This window comes from Trachinotus anak, unplaced genomic scaffold, assembly GCF_046630095.1.
Source record: "Trachinotus anak isolate AG129_WGS33_773 ecotype Australia unplaced genomic scaffold, CSIRO_AGI_Tana_v1 ptg000007l, whole genome shotgun sequence".
Lineage (NCBI taxonomy): Eukaryota > Metazoa > Chordata > Actinopteri > Carangiformes > Carangidae > Trachinotus > Trachinotus anak.
The window spans coordinates 1614910-1641812 of record NW_027273858.1 but is presented as its reverse complement, the minus strand read 5'-3'; the positions used below and the strand labels follow the sequence as shown (position 1 = coordinate 1641812).

At 41.0% G+C, this 26903-nt stretch overlaps 1 protein-coding gene and 1 long non-coding RNA gene across 3 annotated transcripts in view; one reads left to right on the top strand and one right to left on the bottom strand.

Moving 5' to 3' along the window:
* The window catches only part of LOC139622533 (uncharacterized), a 118661-nt gene that overhangs the window by 11022 nt on the left and 80736 nt on the right, over positions 1–26903 (bottom strand). The window lies entirely within an intron of this gene.
* The window catches only part of cdh11 (cadherin 11, type 2, OB-cadherin (osteoblast)), an 80901-nt gene that overhangs the window by 44508 nt on the left and 9490 nt on the right, over positions 1–26903 (top strand). For both annotated transcript variants that reach the window (XM_071479891.1, XM_071479890.1), the window contains exons 3-9: positions 10574–10988; positions 11931–12070; positions 12760–13054; positions 15645–15764; positions 16982–17149; positions 21350–21537; positions 26709–26822. In XM_071479891.1, coding sequence (XP_071335992.1) covers positions 10838–10988; positions 11931–12070; positions 12760–13054; positions 15645–15764; positions 16982–17149; positions 21350–21537; positions 26709–26822 — 1176 coding nt within the window. In that variant the 5' untranslated portion in view covers positions 10574–10837. The remainder of the gene's footprint in view (positions 1–10573; positions 10989–11930; positions 12071–12759; positions 13055–15644; positions 15765–16981; positions 17150–21349; positions 21538–26708; positions 26823–26903) is intronic.

Below are 26903 nucleotides of genomic sequence, written 5' to 3'. Positions count from 1 at the left end.
TCATTTCTTTGTGGTCGTCTGTCCTGCTCCTTGAGCTTTTAAGAATCTGAAGTATTTTATTTTCCCTTTAGCCTCAAATCAATTCCAGACGCCACCATTTCCTGCCCCCCCACCTCTCTCTTTTTCTACCTCCCTTAGGGGCTATAGACCAAAACCACACACACACACACACACAGCAATGGAGTGAGAAAGACAGAGTGTGCATGAGGCATAGAGAGTCTCAGGTTTTGCTTGCTTTTCCATAGAATAAATTCCTTTAACTTTTTTTCCCTCCCCCATTTCTATTCCAGGAATTGTGTGTTTTTGTGTGTCTATTTTTATGATTGAGCAATATCTTTTTCCAAAGACTATTCCCCCTTTTCCTCTCAGTGTTTGTCTTGGCACATCTCCTGTCATACTCATCTGTCTTTTTATCTCCCGGATTAAAAGGTGCAGTGACAGTGTCATGAATCTCTTGTGACGGGGAGTGTGTATGTGTGTCTGTGAACTCTAAACCTCTGCAGATGTCTTCACTGGGTTCTTTTTCAACTACTTCATTCATTAACCATTTGTGGATGTGTACACACACGGAGACGACTGGATGATTGATTCTGGACATTTCTGAAGGCAGTGCAAGGAAATGTTTTTCTGTGTCTGATTTTCTCAAAGTGAGAAATACAAAGTAAAATGTGATGAACAAGCACAGACAAAAAAAGAAAAAGAAAAACAAATCTGTGATTTTCCGCAGCACCATGTGATTATCCATATTCCTTTTCCTCTCCTAAGTATATTCTAAGTCCACTGCAGTAATTACAGCGTCATTCTAAGACTGTAATGCAAAGCTATAATTGCTATGGTGGATCCTACTGGACTGTGACAGAAAAAAGAGAAAGAGGAAAAAAGAGAGAGAGCAGGAGAAAGAAAAAGGCACAATATGAACAACAAGAAGGAAGAAAAAGAAGGACAGAGCAAGATTTAAGGAATTTAATTTAATTGCTGGTTAATTAAAGATGCCCTTCAATACCACATTCATAAGGTTTCTATTTAAGTCAATAACAAGTCAATTTGAACATAGTTCTTAGTGCGAGCCCTTGCCTCTTTTTTAATTTTCACACTTTTAATTCTAGTGCTGGCCATTTTGGAGATTACTCATCATAATTAACTGCGAACATCCCTAATGTGAACTTCGTCTTTCCAATTGTCAGGAGCGAAAGGCCTGAGAGCTACAAAGTTAAAGCCCATGAAGAGGGCATTCCCATGCAAACCAAGAGCCAATAAACAGCAGTCAGCACGCTAATTGGAGCTGCATTGTATTGCCTCAAGCTTAACTGCATCTCCCATTGTTTTACTGTCTATTTCTGCTGCTCATTTGGAAGAACACAGAGGGCGGATTGGTTTGGCCATCAACTTTGTTTTCAGCACAGAGGATTTCCTTACGAATTTAAAAGGCCAAATTAGGAACAGCACAGTGACACATCCTGCTGAAACATTCACCCCATTATTGGCATTCTTTATGTTTCCATTATGATTCAATACACTGAAAATGTATTTTAAATATATTAATTGACTGAGCTTTTTATCCAGGGAGGATTTTAACAACACTTTACATTTTTGTGAATGCCACAATGAAGTAGAGTTCAAGTTTCTGTTAAATTGGCTTCCTGAAGTTACCTACAACATTAATTTCAATGTTTAACTTCTGTGAAATTTAGTTTGACTGGATAAATTCTAACTGATGAAGGTAAACAAGTAACCACACAAAGACAATAACCACACACTCCAAGTGGAAAATACTGGTAGTGTCTTGCGAGCGAGCTGACCTTTGATGAATGCATGATATGAAATTATGAGGCAGTTGCCTGTACAGAGGTGAGCCGCGGTCACAGTGATAAAGATAAACTGGTCTTTCAGTCTGTTTAAAGGCACAAAACGTGTCTGCCAAATGATTTTAAAAAGCCATCTCTGTCTCATTAGTAAAAAAAAAAAAAAATGTTTTGATTGCACATAATTTACTGCATATTATTTCCATATAAATTAGTGTGATTTTCAGTAATTGAGGACACTAATTGAAATGAGAAAAACAAAAATGTTCTCAAAATACACATGTAAACGGAGTTTAAAGCACTTTATTTTGTGAAAATAAACAGAATAATTTAGCTCTGCATGTGAACAATGGCGGAGTTAATTAGGTGCTGGTTAGCTGAATGAAAATGGAGGTTTGTGTGTGCTGTCAGCATATTGGCTGCCTTCCCCATTAACATATTTTGTTTATTTAGCATTCTTCAAATTAACATAACATGCCTCAAGTTTTTCTTTGTTGTGTTAATAGCAATGTCAGAGAAATTACATGTTACAATTTCCCTCTCTAAATTGTGGCACGGTAATAATTACTCTGGTGAAAGTAATTGTACTAGTAGTTACTTTTCCAGTTCACATGTTGATCAGTATCAACACAAAAAATACACTTATGGACAGTAAAAAAAAAATTCTATAAAATTAAGATTATTATCTTATCATGAGATAATCAAATTTGATAAAGAAGACACCCTACCACAAATTAAGTAAATGTGTATTTAGTTAAATCCCAACCTGTCCACAGAACAATGTAGAATATTTTACTCAGTAATTGACTCTAACCCAGTTATACCGTCATACACATGTGGCTGTGATGTGACCGACATCCAATGCGGAGCTGCTACTGAGTCATATCACAGGAAGAGGACAGGACACATCTTCTACAGATGACTGGACAGTTCCAGCTTTTTTCCTGAAATCAATGACCTGTTTCCTGCACGTGTTTTCTTCTCTCCAAGGCCCAAAAAACCACGTTATTTATCAACTGTGCTCACTCCTTCCAAGCTAAGTGAATCCATATTCACTCACAATGACTCTGCCCCGTCCACACACTTGTGGGAGATGCTTTCGTGTCTCCCAACAGCTCTGCTTCATAGAGGAAACTGATCCTTTTCAGACGGTTCTCTCCATCAAAAACCTATCAGAGCTCCACGACACAAAGCGCATTACCTTTGGAGAGATGGATAACAGGTGACTAATGCTCATCCCTATAAAATCCACTGGCGATGTATGCCTGCACATTTTTCACTGCACCTCTGACTACGGTATTGTCAGAGTCGGTGATTGTGGTCTGTGCAGGTGTGCCACATGCCTTTGACTGGGCTTTGTACTGTGCGCCACTGATTCAAGAAAAAAGTACACCAGATCAAATCTAAATCGGTGACTTTCATTTATGTCTGTCACTCTCTTCCCCATTATTATTGTCAAGAAATTATGAGAAAGCACAATAAACGGCACAATTCTAAACTGCACAATCATTAGATCACACGATAATGACATTTCCTGGTACATATTACTTTGATTTTTATGTTCTGGACATTAACCTGCAGTCGGACATTTGGAGCTTCATTCCCTTTCATGTAATATGATACTAATGATGATAATAGATAATAGTGCATGGTAATAGTACATGAAAAAGCTTGCATGTGTGTGTGTGTAAAGAGCAGACGTGGGGTCTTGTGGGTGGTAATTAGCACTTGAATTTCGCTAATGGCTTAACAGGAACCAGCAACCTCTACACACACGCTAACACGTTCTTAGCACACACAGCAGACACAGACTTACAAGCACACACACACACACACACACACGCTGCGAAGACTAACTTCACATTAAGGGTCTGGGTTTGTGTGTGAGTCTGTGGGTGTTGCTAGCCTCTCATTAATACCTATTTTCGCAAATGCTGAGATAGCATTGCCACTCTTTCTTTGTAATCGCTTCACCACACACACACACACACACACACACACACACACACACACACACACACACAAAGACCTATTAGTTCCTCTAATTGAAAGGCAATTAAGCCTCAGGTTTCGTGGTGTGAGCTAAATGCTGGGTGTCTGTTTTCAGCACCACTCTGTTTTTAAGCTTTTAACAGACCACAAAAAGCCAGCCACCGAAACGAGACACTCGCTGAACATTAATACACTGACTCTCCTGCCTGTCTGTACATCCTGGGATCCTTCAGCTTTCTGTGTCCCGCTCTGACTTCTCAGTATGTCACTCTTTAGTCTTCAGTTTTCACATAACCATATTTCCATTATGGTATCGACACTTTCCTTAATTGTCAAATTAAACCAGCAGATAAAAACAAACACAATATATAGGTAAATCTCATCTCAAGTTTGTGTAAAATTAACTTTACAGTTGTTGGACTGAACCCGAACCACTTTGTCTTAATTTGTGTGAGTTGTCTTTCTTTCATTCTCCCTCCTTCCTCTTGCTCTCAGGTTGGTTCATTTCATCCATCAATCATCATCAAATCTCTCCTTGCAGAATGTGTTACTTTAAGAAACCAGACATTTTAAAAGAAGAGGAAAAAGTACAGTCCACCGCTTTGCATATACAGCGGAATAGCTTGGGGATTTGTTTGTGAGAGTAGGAGTGGATTTATACAGTAACAGAAAATCTCATTTTAAACCTCACATGACCCCCTTTCTCATCCAAGCATAAACAGAGAAAGAAAAATATCACATCTGGTTCAAATAGTGTTTAGGGTTATAGAGGGGTCCAGTGGCTGCAGGCGCTCTCGTGTGAGTGAATGGTTACAGGGTTGGTCCTGCCAATAGCCAATCATTGCGCCTGTGTATTGTATCTCCTCAAGCAACATCTTAAACACATACTTGTCAATTTACTGTAAATAACTGCAGTTAAGTTCACTTTTTGATCAGAGCAGAAATGCACAAAGCACATTAATGTGTTAGTCATACCTATAAGAGAAAAATGCTAATCTAATACATGGAAAAGATTTAAATGAAATAAAGTTTAAGTTCTTTATCATCTTTGCCGTGATTTCAAAATATACAGATTTGTTTTTCGGTCTCAGCTTTTGTTATTTCATTACCTCAAATATATTCAAGTACAAACCGAGGCAGAAGCCCACAGTTCTCTGCTGAACCGCCATCTTTATTCATGTCAGAACAGACTCTCCACCATGCCAAATAACACCAATGTGGCAGGAACAAACGATGATACAGTAGCTGTGAGAACACAGACGGGACAAATGTCGCCTTCAGGCTCCACTCTGGGAACCAACAACACATTCTACATCCATTTGTTGTTCATGTTGGTCTGTTTGCTAATTCTGACATAATCCTTTAGTTTCATGGCTTAGGGCAAGTTGATATTCACTGTGGTGAGTTCAGGAAAGGAACAGCAAACTACACTTTGAACTGTGTAAAGTTCAAAAAGTTAAGTTCATAAATGATCATTATCAAAAATCTACTTCCCGAGTGTTTGTAATAGTCAACATCCTGTATCTTAGCATTTATCTAAACATTGCGAAAATCCACCTCTGAGCCACACAAGCTGCAGGGATAAAAATCTCCTCAAACAACACCTGACAAAGCCAAATGATAAATTCCTCAGCATCAGAGGGTTTGTCCTGTAAGTGAATGTGTGGATGATTTGGGATCATGTGTGGTTTCCAATGTGAAGAGAAAAGAGGCTGCACAAGAAAAAAACCCTACCCATCTCTCCTCCTTTGTAATTTCATTCTCATATGTATGGATTATGCCATTTGTACACATTGTGCACACAGTAGGACCATTGTTTGCCTACACGTTCCTGACACAGGCAATATGTGGAGACGGGGGGGGGGGGGCATGAAAAGACACACACAGTCAGCTACATACACAATAACACACACAGTGTTCCCAGGCAGACGGCGATATATATCACATTCATACATGAATGAATCACCTTTATTACTACTGACCCCTAGAGAGAGAAGCAGAGAGAGAAAGTTTGAGCAGAAGGGAAAAAAAAGTGGGGTCAGGTCTGTTTTTCTTTTTTTTCTTCTGTATAGTTTCCAGCCATTTTCCAATGTTATTTTAATGACTGCTGTTGGAGGTTTGGCTCACCAAGGAGAGAGAGAGAGAAAGTAAGGGACAGACAGAGACACCGGCAGAGGGAGTGCTGAGAAAGACGAAGAGGGAGGGATAGAGAGAGGCAGAGACAGAGTGGGAGTAATAGAGAGAGAGAAACCTAAACAGGAAAAAAAAAACAGCTTCCCACATGTACATGACAGAGACAGACAGTGAGGAAAATGAATCACAGTGATTGAAATGCTAATCCTTGATATTTGTGGGAAATTGTTTTTAACCATGTTTGTAAGTCCCACTTTTGACCTGGGAATGAAAACAGTGCGTTAATGTGTCACAACTACTCCAATGCTCTATTCTCTGCAGACGACATCCATCGCGTGTCTGTCCATCCTGGAAGAGGGATTCCCTCCTCAGGTGCTCCTGTTTCCATCTTTCTCTTTTTTTTTCCCCTACTCAATTCAGGTTTCTGAGGTCAGATGGTGTTCGATGCTCTGCAGATTTTAAAGCCCCTTCAGGCAAATTAATATTGATAAAGTGATATTGAGCTATAAAAAGAAAATGTAAATTATCATGATGCAAAGTGATTTCTGAGAAATGCATTTCAAAAATATCACAGCAATGACTGCTTAGCACCAAAGTTATTAAACTAGTATCTGCATTGTTTAAAGTTAATATATTCCAAACACTGTATCAATCCCTGTATCAACATTAGTCCTGTAGTATCAAACCTTGCGAGTGTGGTTTTGCAGAGGCTGATTCAGTTTGTACCTTTCTGTTGCTGGGGATGTGAGGAAAGTGTCAGATTTCAACTTGTTCTGCAGAAATTAAAACGACAGCCTGCCATCATGCTAGCGTAAATAGAAATATGGGAAAGGCATTATAGGGAAAAAAAACTTGATTTTTCTGCATTCAGTCACATTTGGTGAAATATGTGCTTTGCTTCGGTTCTAGAGATAATCACTGTGATTGGAGCTGGGCAGCCATTACAGCTACTCTGACTGAAGAGGCACAGCATGACACACAGTCAGAGAGGGAGGGAAGAAAGAGAGCGTGACAAAACGCAGAAATGCATTTTCTATCCGACATCGATTAACCTACTCAAACAATATTTCACTGTAGACGGGATTCTCCATATAACATGATTAGAGTAACTGTTTGCTAATCGTTGTGTTCCGTATTGTAATGGGTGTTGGTGCAAAGTGAAGGAATGCAGCGATGAAGGAGATCACAGGACTGATTCTGTCAACATCAGAAAAAGACCACAAGACATCTGAACTGAGTTTGTCCTATTCGTGAATATGTTGAAGACACATTTACACTCTCAGATGGACAGGCATGGTTATTACTTCCACCAAGGAGGTTATGTTTCCACCAATGCCTGTTTGTTTGTGTGTCCGCAACATTACTTAAAAAGTAGCCAAGTGAACTGACTTGCACCACACTTGGTGGGGAGATAGGACATGTTCCAGGGAAGAAACCAAGGAATTTGTTTTATCACTTTCCTTAACTTTGTGAGACATTTTTTCTCAGTTTCTCAGGAAATAATGATGGAATTTGAAGTAAAAAGTCAGACATATCCATCATGTTGAGATCTATAACTTACAATACAATATATGGTGCAGATCCAGATAATCTGGGTCTGACAGATGTAGTGTGGGGTTGTTTGGCCTTGACAGAGATATGGGCTCTGCTGTGGCATTCTAGTTCATAATCAAATACACAGGGTGTGAGTGGTCAGTTAATGATGATATGTCAGCCAGCGGGGCTTGTTGCCTGCATTTCAGCCCTACTGCTCCGACCTCTGTGTGACACACACACACGCAGTGTGTCTCTAATGTTAGCTAATGAATCACAGTAGTCTAGTCCATCACTTGAGTCATGGATTCACAGCAATGCTATGAGCCCTGGGGAATGGCGCACACATACGTATGCTGTTCCCTAGTCTAATGTGACTTTTGAGTCATGTACTGAGACAGAGGAAGCGGTCTGGCCAAAAGGCATGCTCGCCCTGGGGAGTCATTATCGCTGTCTGTCTCTGTGTTGCAGTTTTTCTCTCTCTTTCTTTCTCTCTCTAACTGTGTAGTTCTCTCAAACAAAAGAATATTAGACATGAACTCTGTGTAGGATTATCCAAGATTCCTACTCCATACGTGCTGATGAGGCTTTTAAGAAATACATCAAAACTCACTAAATCTGTCTCCTTTGAGTAAAAAGTAAGTGAATGGACAGGAAATCTAAGTCCTTTCTTTTGTGAGCAGAAATAATTTTCTAGCTATTGCTTGGTTTGAATTTAAGAGCAGGGTCATTTCATTGCCATCAAGCGTGTCTCACGTAATCATATTCACAGTCTATTGACTATTTCATAGCGGTCACTCTGCGCAGCGCTATCAATCAATTCCATCATTATTCTTTTTTTTAGGTGTTGGACTTGACACATATCTGACAGTTTCTGAGACAAATACCACATGACCAGCAGCAGGATATCAGGATACTGGTGAAAGCCATTTATTTTGGAATTGTTGTATTTTTACTCATTAAATAAACCTGACACTTAATTTGACATATAAATGACAGTTTGAGAGGCTGTTAATAAGTTTTGCAAAGCAAATGTCAGATCCATGTATAACAAGTGCACACCAGGGTTTATAATTGTTTTGGTGTTGTTCTGAAGAATTCTTTGAAGTTTTAGCACATTCTCTGTTCATATCACAAATACTGCAAGTGACAACTTCCAAGAATAGAGTTTTTCCTGTTATGAATTCTTAACTATTTCTGAATTTCTCAACTCAAATTTGGTACAGAAAAGAAAAAAACATAGTGAGACAATAACAGCTCTTTACACAAGTTAATATGTCTCATTTTTTGTTTTGAAATAACTTTTTCGGCCTTTACAGTTTTGGGTAAAATGGACAAATGAAGCTGGATTCTTCTGACATAGTTATATCTTTGTCTCTTCTTTTCTCTCATCTGTTTCAGTTGTCACTAGTCCAGCTTTTGTCTCTGATTCCTCTTCAGTTAAGATAATTTAAGTTTAGGCCCTGATTCGCTGCATGAAGCAGCTTTGAGGCGAATCCATGACAGACGAGCACAGACACACATCCATATACAGATACACATAGATATGCACATCCATCAAAGGACTCAAGCACAATTAGTCAAATGATGAGGCGCTGTGGGATTAACTGTCAACGCTTCCTGGTTGGCTGGTCATGTGGTCAACAGGAGCCAATGAGCCCAGAGGGAATTTTCTCATCTGCTGAGCACACACACACTTACACAAAATTTTTTCATTTATGGTCCAGGCAAAGAAACAAGTCATACCACCGACAGCTACAAACAATGAATTTGTTGTTGGAGTAAAGAGATTTGTGCACACAGTGAGCTGCTCTCAGTGTTTGCTTCTTGCACATGTTTAATGATTTTAGAATCCGAACAGCTTTGGTGCAGTGATTTTGAAGTCTAATCTGACTATATTGGCAATGTTCAGATATCTGCAGTGAGCAACACTAGAGGTCTATGTGGACTATAACATGGAGCATCTGCAGTTTTGTCCTAAATCTCCTGTCAACCATGTCAGGTTCCATAATGGAGGTTCACTGGAGATTCGGTTGGGAGCAAATGATGCATCAGTCTCTAACCACTGGGTTACTGTTTCCTCCTGTTTCCTCCTGTTTCTTTCTTCCTCTAAACATCTGAACTTAACCACACCATAGCCATGAGTGTACCAGATCAGAAAAAAACAAACAACCCATCAGGGACTTGCTGGTACTAAAAGCCGACAGCAGGAGCCAAGCACGCCCGTTCTGTTCGGCTGAAACAGTCAAATTGTTTAGAAATGCAACAGAGCAGAGCTTATGACCTCCCATATGGGCGCTAGAGGCCTAATCATCTTTACTCCTCTATCCACTAGATCTTGGCATCATTTGATTCATTCCTTCATTGCTCTCATCAAATTCATTTTACTCCATGCTCATATGCCAAGTTTTTTCATTAGAATTGCACTTAAGGCATTTCACTGACATTGATCTAAAGTTCCACGCAGTGAGCAAGCAGTTTCTTGCATCACAGTTCAGGACTGTTGATGAACACATTTGATTTTGTACGGATCAAATTTAGACTTTTTCCTGCTGATTCATCCACCACAGAGGCATCCAGCCCCCCCTGCCTGTACAGGGATCAGTGTGCTCTTAAACAGATCAAACTGAAACCCATGTAAAGGGAGGCTCGTGATTCTAAGTCTGCCTTTAATGACTTTCATATATTGTCAAACTTGCTTTACATTGCTTTCATTACATTTGAAAAGGCTGTAAATAGAGCAATACAGCGACCCAGCGTTGTACATGAGCTGTACCTCCCACTCTGAATCAGTCTGTGTCTAATTGAATTAAAGCTAATGAGTTTACAGACAGCATTGTCTGGGTAATTAGTACAATGTCCTAATCAAGACAACAACCATTTAAGAAGTCAGATCTCCAACTGCAGTCGATTAACATTACCCTTTATAACAGACAGGAATGAATAATTACTAAACTCTTTGTGTCTTTTGTTGTCAGTGTTAAATTTATCACTTTTATAGAAAACAGAAGTTTCATTTAACTGGAATTTGCTCAATTGCATAGTTTTTAAAGCAACATTTTTATTGCTGTGACAGTTATTGACCAAGCTACTTTCTCCTCTCTTTCTTTTAGGCTCTGTGATCGGAGGAGAGAGGGAGTGAACAAACTGTGAGAAGGAAGAAGAAAAACAACTGAGAGGAGAAGAACGGTTGGAACGTGAAAGCTGGTGATGAGTATCTGCGGCAACAGGCCCCATCTCAGCCAATGAACTAGAAATTCATCAACAACATTTCGTTAGCAAAAACAGGACATCACCTCAGTGGGAGCGGAGCTCCACTGAGAGGAACCAGAAAGTAGGGGGCAGAGTGAAGTGCACAGTTGCTTGGGTTGGACGAGATGGCCATGCTGATGATGAAGCGGCAGGGCCTTGGGCTGCTGAGGACCTTCCTGGTGTTGGTGGGAGTTTCTGCGCTCTGTGGCGTCGCATTAGGAACCCGGAAAGGAAATGTTTCCTTGGATCAAAGGAGCCACAGACACAGACATCCAGGTGTGACAAAAGCAATGATGTTTCCTTATCATTTGGTTTTAACATGTAATAGAGTGTTTTTTGGCTGGATCATAGCCACAACCCTAAACTGTGACTGAGATGCTTTCTGAAATACAAAACTTAAAATGTTCCCTTCTCTCAAATTTCCCTTTGTGACCATGAGTCACTCAGTACTGTTCTGACAGCCCTTTTTTTTAAAAGTGCAGGGATATTACCATCCAAGCAGTGACGCAAATGTTAACTTGAGCAAACTTAAATGTTCCTTCTGATGCACATTTGCAAATTGGAAAAGCACTTCATTTATATTTCCTTGCCAATAATGTTATCTCTTACTCTAAGGGAATTTTGTATAATTAGGTCCTCTGAAAGAGAGAGTGTCTGGTCTGCATTTTGTTCTATCTAACTGCAGTTTCAGGTTTTTTTTGTTTTGTTTTTGTTTGTTGTCTTTACTTAGCTTTAATTTTTTTTCCCACTGAGGCACCGTTCAGACGTTCAAAACGGCTGCTGCTCTGTTCAACCACAGCCTGCTCCTGTCAGCCACTGAGCAGCTGCACTGCACAAACGGAGGTTAAGTGCCTCCCCACCTAAAGAACTACTTGTTGAAGCATGTGTCGTTCCCTCCACCCACCCACATTTTCTCAGCTGGGATTTGAACCAGAGATCCATAATTCAAAAGTGGGCCTCTGTGTTCAGGAGGTTACTGCCTCCCACCCACTTTTGAGTTCACTCTATTGAAAATATTCTCAGAAAATGAACTGCAGTTGTGGCAATAATTCATTCATTCAACATACAATGACCCAATAAAAAGCCTTTTGTTTTGCCTGTAACAATTAAAAAAAAAATTGCAATCCGACAATAAATGTATTGTAGACTTTTCTGGTTAAACAGAAAATTGTTGTATTGGTTTAAAGAAATATATTGATGTTTTTTTGGTGCTTGTAGGTCACTTGTCCTTGCACAGACACAAACAGAGGACGGGGAAGGAAGGGCAGGTACTCCACAGGTCCAAACGAGGATGGGTGTGGAATCAGTTCTTCGTCATTGAGGAGTACACTGGACCTGACCCAGTTCTGGTGGGCAGGGTGAGTAAAATATAGTGCGAGTTAATAAAGCATTCTTCCATCAGCTCTTCTTCTCTTCTCGAGTCAAAACAAAATTAATACCAGAATAACAGTCTAAAAATTGAGTTGCTCTCTAATTAATAGCCACGCTGCCCTCCAGTGACTGTCACAGCGGGGGCATGGAGGGTGACAGCAAACCAACTCCAACAGGATTTAAATGGGCTTCTGTCATATATCAAGGAGAAAGAGAGAGGTCGTGTTCGCATTCAGGGGTGAAGATGATTGGTGGTATTCCTCCGCAACAACAACATCACTCAAACCCAGCAGAGGCTTTCATAAACAACAAATGATGTTTACAATACAGCATATTTCATTGTCTGAGGGTTGTAAAGGAAGACCAACAGTTTAATTGAATGTTGAACATTCTTCAATTTTTTTATGACAACATTTTAAATCTCCAACTTATTAGTGTTTGCCCATCTCACACAGCACAGCTACTAGCCTTTCTGTCTTAGTATTTCAGCTCCTTTCATTTGTACATTTGAATATACCTGTCTCTCTGTGCAACCACCAATCTGTCTCTCTTACTCTTCAAGTTCCACAACATCTGAAATCCAGATGTTGGCAGCACCAAGCATGTCCTACATTTGCACCTGTACTTGTTTTCCTTCTGGATTGTCTCACTCTCCTCTTGTTCCTTGTCTCTTCAGCTCCACTCAGACGTCGACTCAGGCGATGGCAACATCAAGTACATCCTTTCTGGCGAAGGTGCAGGAACAATCTTTGTTATTGATGACAAGACGGGCAACATCCACGCCACAAAAACCCTGGACCGTGAGGAGCAGGCCCAGTACACTTTAACAGCCCAGGCTGTGGCCAGAGACACTAATAAGCCTCTGGAGCCTCCGTCAGAGTTCATAGTGAAAGTTCAGGACATCAACGATAATCCTCCTGAGTTTCTACATGGGCCGTACTATGCCAGGGTGCCTGAGATGTCTAATGTTGGTGAGTAGTAAAAGAAAGAGTTAGTGAACTAGAGGGAATGCCAAGTTTGATGCTGGGGAAAAGGGAAAGACTTAGACGGCTTATGGGTAGATTTAATTTTTGACTAATACCATCGGATAGTGACAGTGTAGTCGAAGACTAGAACATAATCTTGTAAGCTAAATGCATGTTAGCTAAGCATGGTAACTTACAAAGTGTTGACTATCCAAAATGTACACTGTGTGCCTCTGTTACAATAAGTCAGAAGTTTAGTTTAAAAACATCTAATTTGAGGATTCAGTAGTAATTCAGAAAACGTGACTTCTTGATTGTCAGCTGGAACTGACCAGCTGATATAACTTGATGATAACAGTGAGACAGAGCAGATACTGAAATGACATCTATTTTCAGAGTGACATTTGTTAATAAAGTCACAGATTGAGTTGGTGTTGTTTGTCTGCTAAACAGCCCTTTTCATACATTATTAATTATGACTGAAATCTGAACACAGTAAGTGTGACAGAGAAATGGATAACAGACAGTACCATTAGCTGACACATTCAGCTCCTAAAAAAATGTTTTTTTATTTGTTTTGTTGTTTTTATTACATGTACATAAAAGGGAAAATGTTCTCAACCAAAAGCAGTAGCAAGGAAATATTTAGCAATAGATTGGCAAGGGCAGGAGCTCCGACCATCTCCTTGGAGTCTCCTTACTTAGAGCTTCTGATCTTGATAGATTTTCTTTCCAAATATTATGTGGTCTTGGAGAGCATTCAACCCCTCAAGGCTGACCTGAAATGAACCACACTGGCAGTGGTGCTGCCAGAAGCTCTGACAGCCAGAGAAATCCCCCCTCTGAATGGACTGGACGTCCAGAGAAACAACTTCTGAAAAGACTTCTGTTCAGGTTTTTTTTTTTTTTCACACATCCATTTCTTGGGCTGAAACCTGAATACAGAAGTCTGACAGGGAGGGGCCACTGGTTGCCATCAGCCTCAACAACAGAAGTGGAACAGAAAGAAAAGCTGTAATTTGACTTATTAGGTCCATCTCCCTCGTGGGTGTCAGAACAGATAGAGAAGGCAGTCTTTTTCAAATTAACATTCTTGGTCATTTATCCTCTACACTTAAGGAAGCTGCCACATTGAGACCAGCGCTGAATGAAACTTGATTACAGGTGTATACACAACGGGTTTCTTACAGAGTAGGACAGTGGCGCTCACAGAGCTGCAACTGGAAACCGTTGTCCAGTCATCACTGAAAAGACGATCTGAGATTGTCCTACTGGTTGCTCTATATGAAAGCTTAAGTTCTCACCAGATTTTATCTTTGCAAAGAAAAAGAGGGCTTAAGATGCAAAAGCCAAACACCATGCAGTGATTTTCTGTTTTCATTAATTATTTGTTGGTATCGAATAAAATGTAAAATGTCATAAAATATAAAAACCTGCTATAAATAGAATGAAACTGCAGCTGTAACATTCATTGCCTGCAGCTGGTGCAAATGTTGGTGTAAGCTGTTATTACTTATGCTGTCTGTAGGAGGCAACGACATGACATCGTGGAAAGTGAGGAAGAACAGAAAGAGAGAGGTTAGGGTAGAGAAGGAGAGAGGAATTAGTTTAGAGAGAGTGACTTCATGGAACGAGACGGGTTAGGACATGGAAAGGGAGAGAGATATAGGCAGAGTAATCAAACCAGGCTAATCGAAGAAGTGTCGGGTATTTGACTCACTCAAATCCATAGCTCACATTTCTAATTGGTTTGGAGATTACCAGCTTTACATGCTAGTGCACACACACACTTGGCATATGACAGTAGGAAGCCTCAACTGTAGCTAAAAGAGAGAGATGGACCGACAGAGGTAACTACATGTATACATCTGCAGATCCAAACTGCTGCTGGTATTTCTTTTCTTTCAAAGAGGCGGTGCAGGGCGCCAGTTGTAGGACTGGTCTAAAAAAGACAACACAGCAGAGAAGTACTTTTGGGAGTTTTTGTGTGAGTCAGTTTCATTAGTTGTCACAGCTGAAAATAGGAAATTTTAACAATTTTACAACAAAGTTAATAAAAATGTATTTCACACTTGTGCAAATCTAATTTATTTAGCCTATTTGCTCAGTTTAACTGTGTCAAGTTCAGTTTAGTGAGATTAGCTGGAAGCAGATTGCTGTTGTCGGGTGAAAACACGACATCTTCAAAATGTCAATTTCTGGGAACTGACTTGTTTTTAAGCTTGACAACCAAGCATTTCTCAGATTATCCAGCGGGTTTTGAGAAAGTTTCACAAATCGAAGGGGTGTCGTGTCAACGCATGGAGGGAATATAATGTATTTAAAACATGAAAATCACCAAAATTGGAGAGTGCATGTTTTGACCCAGCAATGATGAAATGTAGAGAAATAACAGTGGAGACTCACAGCAGCAGTGCAGCGGCAGTGTGGGGGGGAGGGGGGGGGGTTTCATTCCCTCTTCCCGTCCAGCCGGTGCAGGCAGGTGAATCGACACACACTCTATGACAAGTTTATTTGTCAAACCATTCTTGAACTGAATCACTGAGGTGGAGTCATCTCCTGACTTGTCTGTCATGTCTGTTTGTCTGTCCCGTAGGTACATCAGTGATGCAGGTGACAGCTACAGATGCTGATGACCCCACCTACGGCAACAGTGCCAGGCTGGTGTACAGCATACTGCAAGGACAACCATATTTCTCTGTGGAGCCTCAGACAGGTGAGGCTGAAAACCGACCCCTGCCCTGGGTCTACAACCATCTACACTAGCACCAAATACAGGTTTATAGCCCTCGTTGCTATATCATTAAAAGACTGCAGACAGAGAGGTTCACAAGATAAGTGTAATACATGTGGAAACTGCTTGTTGCTTAGACCAAACTAAAAATCTTTCTGTAATATTTGTATCTTCTACCACTCTTAATATAAAAAGCTAAGTACTCACTGCTGCAGGGATCATGTAACAGCAAGTCTTTTCCTGTGAAATTGGTGAGGAAAAGAAGGCACTGCTGTAGAAAGAGGTCCCTAGAGGACACGCAACCTGGTCTCTGCAGAGCACAGGCCTAATATTTGGGTTTGCATTAAAAGAAGAAATTGGATGCCAAGAGAAAGGTTAGGGCAGATACAGAGATATGTTGGGTCAGACAGAGTGAAGAAGAACAGAAAGAGAGAGGTTAGGGTAGAGAAGGAGAGAGAAATGTGTTGAGAGAGAGTAAGTTCATGGAAAGAGAGAGGTTAGGGCACGGAGAGGGAGAGAGATTTGGGCAGAGTAAATCTGGCTAATCAAACCAGTGTTGGGTATTTGACTGGCTCAAATCCATAGCTCATATTTCTAATTGGTTTGGAGATTACCAGCTTTTCATGCTGTCACACACACCACACACACACCACACACACACACACACACACACACACACACACTTGGCATAATATGACAGTAGAAAGCCTCAACTCCCTGACACTGCAGCTAGACATCTGGAGAAAGAAAGAGAGAGATGGAAAGAGAGTGGTGGGTGATGAATTAAACAGAAAGAAAAGATTACTGGGGCTTGAAATGGAGAAAAATAAGACTTCACACATGTTTAATTAAAGTTCTTTTTCATACAAATGACGAGTGATGATGTGTTTTCTTCCAAAATGAAATATGTTGAAATAAATGACACCTACTCTTAGGGACGTAAATCACATAGTAAGTCTTTTGCTTATCTGGCTTAGCTTGCTGGTTCAGTTTTTCCAAGGGAGACCTTTTTAAACTCATAATTTCAATAAAATAACATTTTGGAATGACATCATTTTGATAGAGAATGACACAAAAAGACAGGTGTATATCTGCATATGCTACTTGCACACAAATACAAGTGCATAGGTCAGGATGGATAGAACATGGGACAAAATGTAATGTGCGCATTAATTTGATGTAAAAATCTGTACATTCAGGTATAATTCGTACTGCCTTGCCAAACATGGACCGCGAGGCACGCCAGGAGTATGATGTCGTCATCCAGGCCAAAGACATGGGTGGTCATATGGGTGGGCTGTCTGGGACCACTGAGGTTAAAATCACGCTCACAGACGTGAATGACAACCCTCCAAAGTTCCCACAGAGTGAGTAAAAAACCTACCATCAATCCCTCATAATATCTACTGCATGACTGTCATTTTCTTCTCTAATAGTCACTCTAATAGTATAGTAACTATGCCCAGAGACCTAATGTTCAACTGGAGATTCAAGCCCTCTGGTTTACCTGAACAGTGATTTGCACCACTGTATTTCCTTCACTGACTAACACTCATTTTCCTTTCACTCAGTCTGTGTCACCCTGTCTTTTCCACTTAAGTTTCTTTCTGCCCCTCTGTTCTTTTTTTTCCCCTTTTTGTTCTTCCTCGTTCTCCTCTCCCTCCCCTCCTGTAGCTCTGAGCAGAGGGACTCCTGGCAGAGATTCAGCAGAGTAGCTGCAGGAAAGGATGGAGAGAAGAAGAGACAAGGGCTCAGGATTTAGCCTGTGGGGAAGCTGAATAGGCGAGAAAAGAGGGGGACATGAGCAGGACCAGTGAAGGAGAGAATGTAGAGGACAGAGAGCTGCAGAGAAAGACGCTGTCTAAAACATCTCTCCAGTCACCGTGTATCCCAAAAAGCTGACTTTGTGTCAGTGTCTTGCGATGTCAAGCTAAAATCTGATTCTGTAGGCCACGACAAACAGACAACAATTTGAGGGAATTTAGAAGAAGCAACAGTGCTCAAATGAAAAACTAATTTTCTCCAGCAGTCTCAATACTGAGAAATCCATATTTTTATAATGCCATCTGCTCTCACAGAATGATGGATAGCACTAAGTTAAACATACACTTACGTTCACACAGTTTAAAATCTAATGCAGTCTAATTAACAGCTCTGTCATAAATTCAGTAGTTTATAATTAATACTTCTCTGCCAGTTTAGATTAAAATCAATCATTATTATCTTTGTAAATGTCTGAACTGTTCTGGACTGTATTAGATATTAAACGTACACATAATAAAGTAAAACCAGGTTAACTGAGCCTGAAGGTGTTGATGGACAACAACAAGGGGTCGGAGAAATTTGGTGGCAATATTTCAAACAGAGAACAGAGTGTTTCCATTTAAGACAGAACTTTATTCAGTAAATAAAAATGTTTAGCTGGCTTTAGCTGTTCAGCACTATTTTTTGGCCTCTGACCTTTTAAACCAGCGACCTCGCCAGCAACAAATTAGGTGCTTTGTCAACCATGGAATATATCTTTGCTTATCAGACATAACTTCTCTTTCTGCAGCGGGTAGCAATTCAAGTCTTACTTTCTCCGCTGCTTCTATAATATTAATGGAACACTTATACAATGATGTGAGAAACATGGTTGTTGTGAGGAGTCAGTAAGGACTTGTTCTCTAACCACAGGCTTCTGTTCCCATATCCAAAGTGGATATAAAACATTTTGAAAATCAGATCACTAAGACAGAATTCAGCTTTTATAACCAAACATTATCAGACGTTAGAGTCGACAAAGTGCCTCCTGCATTATTTCCAAATATCGCCTGTACATCACTGGCAGTTTAAATCTGTGATACAAGACGACACGCCAAATAGCAATATGTTGTGGTCGTGGGTACCCTTGTTAAAAAAAAGTAGTAGCAGTAGAAGCAGTACAAACGCCTGCAAGAAAAGTCTCCCAGATGGTGTGAATGAGGACAGTGATTACTTATTTAGTAGATGGGTAGAGTGAGAGAGAGCGGAGAGAGAAAGAATGGGAAATGAGATAAGTAAGTCAAGAAATAAAAACAGAGGCAAAGCGAGAGGCAGAGAAAAGAGAAAACAGATTCAAAGAGAGAGAAAAACAATTAAAGAGATATAAACAGACAGGGAAAGATACAGTGGGATCCAAAAGTCTGAGACCACTTTCCTGAGTGGAACCCCACTGTTCATGGCACGTGACTCCCTCTCGTGTTCCAGCAGCTTTTCAGTTTCCATTCAAGCTGTTGTATTTTCTCTTTACTCCGAGGCTTGATCTTGCTGTCTCCCTCAGCCTCTCACAGACTTCCTGTCCCTGTTATTCTCTCCCTTTCACCTCATTATCAAGCATCTTTCGTTTGCCACTGTGAAAATCCATCACAGCACAGACAGAAAAACCCAAGCAAATAACAAGGACAAATAACAAGGGGGAGTTCTTAAACTCTCTCTAACTTCAGTCTTTATTCGACTGAAATGACAGAGATGGTTTCACTAAATACTGTTAACGTATGTGAGCTAGGCTACAGTTCTACACTGTTCAAACATGAACAATGCAGAACAAGATCATAAAATACACTTAAAGCTTAAAGATAATCTTTTGGTTGATATCTGCCAGCTTTTACTTGTGTAAAATATTTACCTCCAGTGTCCAGCGATAAGGATAACCATTACAGAACTGTCTGTTCTCATCACCAAAAAGCAAACTAGTGTATCTCAATAGAGAAATCCTAAACATTATCTGAAAAGATGATTCACATTCACAAAGTATTTCTGCATCACTGCAGGGATTGTATTTGACTTTCTTTCACCAGCTTTCAGCACAAAATGCAGATGCAAATACTGTGTGGAAAATTTGTTAAAACTGAGACAACTCATAGTGTGTTGGTAATGTATGTAGTAATCACAACAATTTTTTTTTAAAACAGTATTGTCTGTATTACAACACATAAAAGTCACAAGTATGAGTGATAATAAATTACACAATAATTTCTGTAATCACATTAAAATGACTGATCTAAGAGAGTCAAATTTATGTGTCTACATCTAAACTTTGATGGTTTTATGAGCTTCTTTTCCCAGGAACTGACATCTGACTGAATACAAATAGTGCAATCATTTATGTGCAAGAAATCTGGTGATGACTTTCTCATAGTCACAGACAAACTAAAACACTTCTTTTTTCAAAGGAAAACAAGTATTGGTAATTAGTGCAAAGACCTCACTAAAACTCACATATGCCTTCACTGTGGTTCTTGAATGTAAATGTACATTTCCTGTATGTGCTGTACTTCATTTTAGCCTGCAGCCAGGTACGCCAGGCTGCCTGTGTGTTCTGTCATACGATGTTTAGCTCAGCTGCCAGGAGCCATTTAAGTTAAGCTACTTAGGAAAAGCAAGAATAGAGTGACAGGAGAAGAGAGGGAGGAAAAGTGCAAAGGGAGGGCAGGGATGAAATGAGCTTTTAGCCAGAACGGCCAGACAGGAGAGAGAGAGAGAGAGAGAGAAAGAGAGGAGCAGGAGAGGTGAGACAGGCTTGAGAGAAATGGGGCGGAGATGGGGAGGCGAGGTGAGGATTAACGGAGAAATTTGGAAGGATGGAGTGGAAAGGGGAGAAGCAAATGAGAGATGAACAGGGAGGGAGAGATGTTAGCCAACATTATGGAGAGGAGTTTAAAAAGCACCGACAGAGATGAAGAGGAAAGACAGAGAGGAGGGATTTGGTGAGGATCGATGGAGATGCGGTGGAAAAATGGTGGAGGCCTGGAGGGTGGATAGGGGGAACTGGGCAGGATGGATCAAGCCCTGTGAATCGCTCTTCCTCTTCCTCTCATATTTGTTCGGAAACCACGTGACCAAATGAATTTCATGATTCACAGGATTGCTACACGTGGACGAGTAGGATAAACATGCTAATGGTGTACAACCCATAAAATGATGAGTCCACTGTGCTCAGTGCCTGCATCATCACAGGGTAGGAGGAGGCAAGGAAGGAGGAACGAGGGGTTGGGGAAGGACAGACAAGAACAGGGAGTTGCAGAGAAGATGAAGGAGGAGGAAGGATGGAGGAAATGACAGATTTGGGAAAACAGAGAGATGATGGGCCGGGACATTTTATGATAAAACGAGCAGACAGAAGACAGATGAAAGAAAGTGGGGAGAAAAGGTTCGGTGAGGAGTGAGATGATAGCCGGAAAGAGAACATGTGAGATGAGAGAGGGTGAAGGATAAAAGAGTAGAGAGAGAGTAGACATATGGTCCTGCCGTTCTCATTCTGCAAGCCAGGTGTCTACTCCCTTAGACACACACACCTGACGCTATAGGGGATATTAATGTCCTTTGGGCCATATGAGACAGATGGAATAGTTCATGTTAATCCCTCTCTGCCCTCCAAACCTGACCCCATCTCAGATAGTAAACACAGTGGCAGCCAGCCAGGAATTGTCAAAAGACTCTCCAAAGAGTGCTGAATACCAACGCGAGCTGGAACTATAAGTTAATACTAACATCACCAACCAGCCAACCAAAGCCAAGTACATTTTCTGCCTTTATTTTCCTCCCAGGTGTGTACCCCATGTCTGTGTCAGAGGATAAAGTGCCAGGAGAGGAGGTGGGCCGTCTTAAGGCTAAAGACCCCGACCTCGGAGACAATGGACTGGTGAACTACCGCTTAATAGATGGAGATGGAATAGGCATGTTTGAACTGACCACTGACTCCGAGACCAGAGAGGCTGTTATTAAACTGAAGAAGGTAAGGAACAAAAGAGAAGCACTGGTCCATTCGTTGGTAGCAAAAACACTGACATACCATCACAGTGTTAGCTGATACGACAAAAAAAAAAAAAAACACATTATCATTCATTTTGGTTTCTGGTCACCTGATGAGTGTAACTTCAATATTCACCCTCCTTTTGAGCGCTTGAGGGAAATATCTTGCTCTTTAGCTGCTAAATGCTCCACTTTGTTCCCCAGTTAGTCACAAACTCTATCTATCTGCTGTTCAGTGAGCAGGTTGTGCCCAGTGGGATTTTTGAGCTTTTTCCTAAAAATAATGGCCTGCTGTGGCCAAAAACTCTATCAGAGTCATGAGAAAGACCCAAAGCAGCAAAGTTAAGGGTTGGACAGTTTAACAATGAGCTGCAACGCACTATGAAGCTCTTTAAAGCCAAGGGTAGCAGCCGATTCTGGCGATAATTCTCTGTAGGTTCATCATTACAAGCGACTCCTTTCACACTGTCACGGCTGTTTCAACAGTTAGCTCTTATGGAAACCATGTGTGCGTCATCGCCCACTTTTTCAATTTGCCAGCACAGAAACGTAGTTGAGACCGCACTTTTTCTATGGACAGAGCAGTTTAGTTTGAGCTCCGGCCAATCCAGAAAGGAAGAAAGAAAGACAGAAAGAAGGAAAGAAAGAAAGAAAGAAAGAAAGAGGGGTAGTGGGTAGAAGCTGTGGAAAGGTTTCCTGTGTTCCCTTGCCTGACCACCCTCACAGTTTCCCATTGTGTTTGATATGAACACAGACTTTCATGTGTGTGTACGTGAGTGAGAGTGTGTGTGACAGTGCATTAACTTTCATGCTTCCATAGGCCAGAGAGCTCATCTTCTGCCCTGTGACTGTAACCCACACGTGCACGCACGCTCACACACGCACACGCACACACACGCACACACACACGGTAACTAAAGCTTTCAGTGATCCAGCTCAGCACACACAATTACTTTTTTCCCTCTCTCTCCCTGCATCCCTCTAATGCACGCACACACACAGTCTCTTATTCTCTCAAATACACATTGAGTCCCTCCATCTCAAACACACACAGTGCTCTGTGACACACACAGACAGACAGAATTACACACACACACACACACACACACTGTTGTATGTGTGGCTGCAGGTCAGGATTATGAGCTGAATCTTCCAGGGAGCTGTGGTAGCCTGCTTTTCCCTCCCAGGGCATCCGACCTCCGAGTCTCAGTTAAAAAATAAAAGCGTTCACAGCCAACCTATCAATGTGTGAGGGAAAAAAAGAATGAATTTACACCAAAATCTGTCTGAGAAAATTCTCTTTTCTCTTTTGGATGGTTATCCTAGATACTAAAAGAAGAAGTTTTGTAAAATTGTTTTAGGTTTGTCAGACATTCAACCCACAAAATCGCACAGAGGTGATCCCTTTTTTTCCCAAATTTCCAAACCATATCCTTATTTCAGTGAAAGACTTGGCATTCAAATGTGTAATTATGTGCTTAAAAGTATGATGACATTCGTGGCAAGTTGCATTTCTTGTCCAGACAGCAATGACATCGCTCAAAAGAGCAGCCAGCCTTAACCTACAACTCGTTTTTACTGATGTGGTGGGAAAATCTCTAAATCAATCAATACAAGTCTGTTTCATGCTTTTTCTCACAATTGTCTGCATGAGCGATTCCTTTGGAGCTCAGTACTGGAGAATGGCTATACGGCTGCCAGGGTTAGGGGTTCTCTCCCCACTGGTGTCACCGGGAATGAGCAGCGAAATGGGTGAATGATAATAGTAACTAATGCTAATCCTTCTCCTTTCTCAACAACTACAATTTGTGAAGCCTGGAGCAAAGCAGGTAACGCAGAGATGAGGCACCAGCCAACAATAGAAAACTATGTGGTTGTGCTGAGCAGATCTCAGGTGGGAATTTCTAAATTTAATCAATTCTGAGGAAGACCTGAAATACAAATTGCCCCCATTTCCCAAGCTCCTGTGTTAAAAAAGCACATAGGAACAATTAAATGTTTAGACTTTGAAGGAAGTTGTTAGAATGTACTGATGAGCACAGCGAGACAGACCAATCAAAATAATGAGAGCAACTGATTACACTCAAGCTGTGTGTGTGTGTGTGTGTGTGTGTGTGTGTGTGTGTGTGTGTGTGTGTGTGTGTGTGCGTTTGGCTGAAAAGCCAGAAAACTGTTCTTCAGAAATGTTTAATGCTTGTGTAAACATTTTATGCTCAACTCAATATAGCTAAAACTAGCCAGGACTGTGACCACATTGTAAAAACAGTCTGGCGTGTATACACACACACACACACACACACACGTTCTTGTATGTATGCAAGCTCAGCTAAATGAAGTCACATATACATGCTGACATTCAGTTTTGGAAGCTGTGACAGTAACAGCTGAACTGTAAAATCAATGAGTTTGACGAAATCATTTGATCCTGGTCACTTCTTAACTTAGTTGCAGGTGTGTGTGTGTGTGTGTGTGTGTGTGTGTGTGTGTGTGTGTGTGTGTGTGTAAGGCCACTGATTGATGCCAGGTACAATCAAACAACAATCCCTGTATTTCTTGCAATAATAGCATAATAGTCTGTACGTGTGTGTGTGTGTGTGTGTGTGTGTGTGTGTGTGTGTGTGTGTGTGTGTGTGTGTGTGTGTGTGTGCTCATAAGTAGACAATGACAGATACTCGCACCATGCAAACCCACTTTTGCTGCACTCAATCTGATTATGGCATCTCAACAGGTGTGTGTCTATGCATGTATATATGCAAGGGTGTGTGTGTGTGTGTGTGTCCGTGTATGCGATTATTGTGTCTTAATGCCTCTCTTGGGAAATCAACACCTTTTGCCCCCTGAAGGCAGTGCCATGCAAAAGCCAAACACGCACTAGATACACACAGAAGAACACACATACAGACACACACCTGAACACACTTTCAAATCAGCATAGAGAGAAGCCCTCGCTAATCTCCATTCTCTCACTCTCCTTCTCACAAGCACACACACACACACACACACACACACACACACACACACAGGGATGAGCTTTAATCAGCTATTCTCTTTCAACTGTGTCTTGACGAAAGCAGTCTACAGAATATTAAGGAGCTGTGCGTGTGTGTGTGTGTGTGTGTGTGTGTGTGTGTGTGTGTGTGTGTGAGAGAGTGAGAGAGAGAGAGAGGGAGAGAGAGAGAGAGAGAGGGAGGGTGGAAGGCATTATTGTGAATATTATTATCTCACACTGATTACACAAAGAGGGAGAGAATGAACAGAGAGATGATCTATAGACTGAAAGTGAGAGGGGGCAAAGGAGAGAGACCTAGAGACACAGGGATCGTAACAAAAAGGGGAAAATGAAAGAACTGGGTCACATCTATCCTATTAGCATTGTACCTGTCGTCAACACGTTAAACACCTGCACCGCCATCACCAAGTCACATGCTGCTGTGACTGAATGGGAGTGGAATGATCCATTGTGAGAGGAAATGCCACTCTGGCATTGAGACCTTTGACTGAAAACAGTTGTGTATGTGATAGACAGTGTGTTTTCAGAGGCTTTACCTGCTGATGATGGATACTGGCATCCAGGAAAATGAAACAATGATACAACATCCTGGCTCTCACCTTGCTCTTTACCCTTTCACTGCAGTAATTATTAGGTTCAGAACCTGTCATCAATTATAGGCAGGGCTGTCCACCTCTAATAAACGAGAAGACACTCTAACCACGCAAAATCTTGTCGAAAAGCAGCCCCCATCTACAATATTTGGTAATAGTATTCTCTGTGACCATCTTAATCACTAGTAAATCTTACGTGTCAACCTCATAAATCTGTAGTAGTGTCACGCTGCTTTTATAACACTTCACACAGGGCTTATGAGCCGCCTCTCCTCCCACTGGGATTTCATTAAGTGATGGTAGCCTGGAGATGAGAAGATTAAGTTAGCTCCTGGGATTTTGCCAGTCCAACATCCCTATACCAGCTAGAAAAATTGTAGCGGGGAAAGTGGTTATTATCTGGGTTAATAATACAGCAATGATGCCCAAAATGAGCACTATTTACTGTGATAATGGCTATGATGGGGCGTCCAGTGAGTGCCAGTCGCAGCCAGGTGCTGCTGGCATCGCTCAAGTCCTCACAATCATAGCAGAGACCTTCTCTTGGGTATTATAGCTGCTACACAATGACTGCCGACACCTTTGTTGACTTAAACGTTTTCCCTGCAGTAGTGTACGCATAAAAACAGAAGTCAGGAGAAAGAGGAAGATTCATAAAATGTACAGCACAGAAAATAATATTTGGCTGAGGGTCATCGCTTTGTAATTGCTGTGCCACTTTTTTTTTATGAGCGATGTTTTTCAGTTTTGGCATTGAACGGCCTATTTCAAACACTCAAGTCAATTGAATATCAAGGTCATTACAAGTCGATGGGTTTCCTCCCGAGATGGAGCGAGTGAACAGCTCTGTTCAATATACGTGAAGTCAATCTCATGGATATTAAAAATCCATGCATTTGGGATTTGTAATAAATTAAAAACCATATACACAATGTAACTGTTATCATGTTGTTGTTCTTATGATCTGGGACTTGAATGTCACCACCTTGTGACCCAAAGCACTTTCTAGTCCCTTTGATCAAGTGGTGTCCCAAACTCCCAAACCTAATCCTGGCTCATTAAAAACAGACGAGTATTGTTTTCATCTCATGATTAAAACAGCCAGTGATGGATTTTGGCCCTAAATATATGTAATCATGTAATATCATGCAAACAAGATATCTTGGAATTAAAGTCAGTATTTGGGTCACCCCTGGTTTGGCTGGTTGGTAATAGTATTGGTAATAGTTGGACTGGTGCTGTCAATACAGCTGATAATATCCTGGTTTTCATTCATGTAGCCACAGCTCCCCCTAGCAGAAGACAGCACATACAGCACCGGTCACTCACTGCACTCCACAAAGTCAACACAACCTCTGCAGTGGATAAACAGTATTTTTTCTTCAGCATTCAGATACCATTACACAACAAAAGACAACATGCCTTTGTGTGTTTCTGGTTAATATTTCAAACATGGATGGATGTTGATTTAAGATGTACTGATAAAGTGACTTCTATGCTCCCTCTCTCTCTCTCTCTCTCTCTCTCTCTCTCTTTCTCTCTTTCTCTCAGCCGGTGGACTTTGAAACTAAAAGGTCCTACACTTTGAAGGTGGAGGGATCCAACCCTCATGTTGACCCTCAGTACCTCGCTTGGGGGCCTTATAAGGACGAAGCCACCATAAAGGTATATAAGTAAAATACGTTTGTAGCATTATGTGTGTTTATGCGAGTGTGTGCGTAGTTATGTGCATGTGTTTATGTCAGT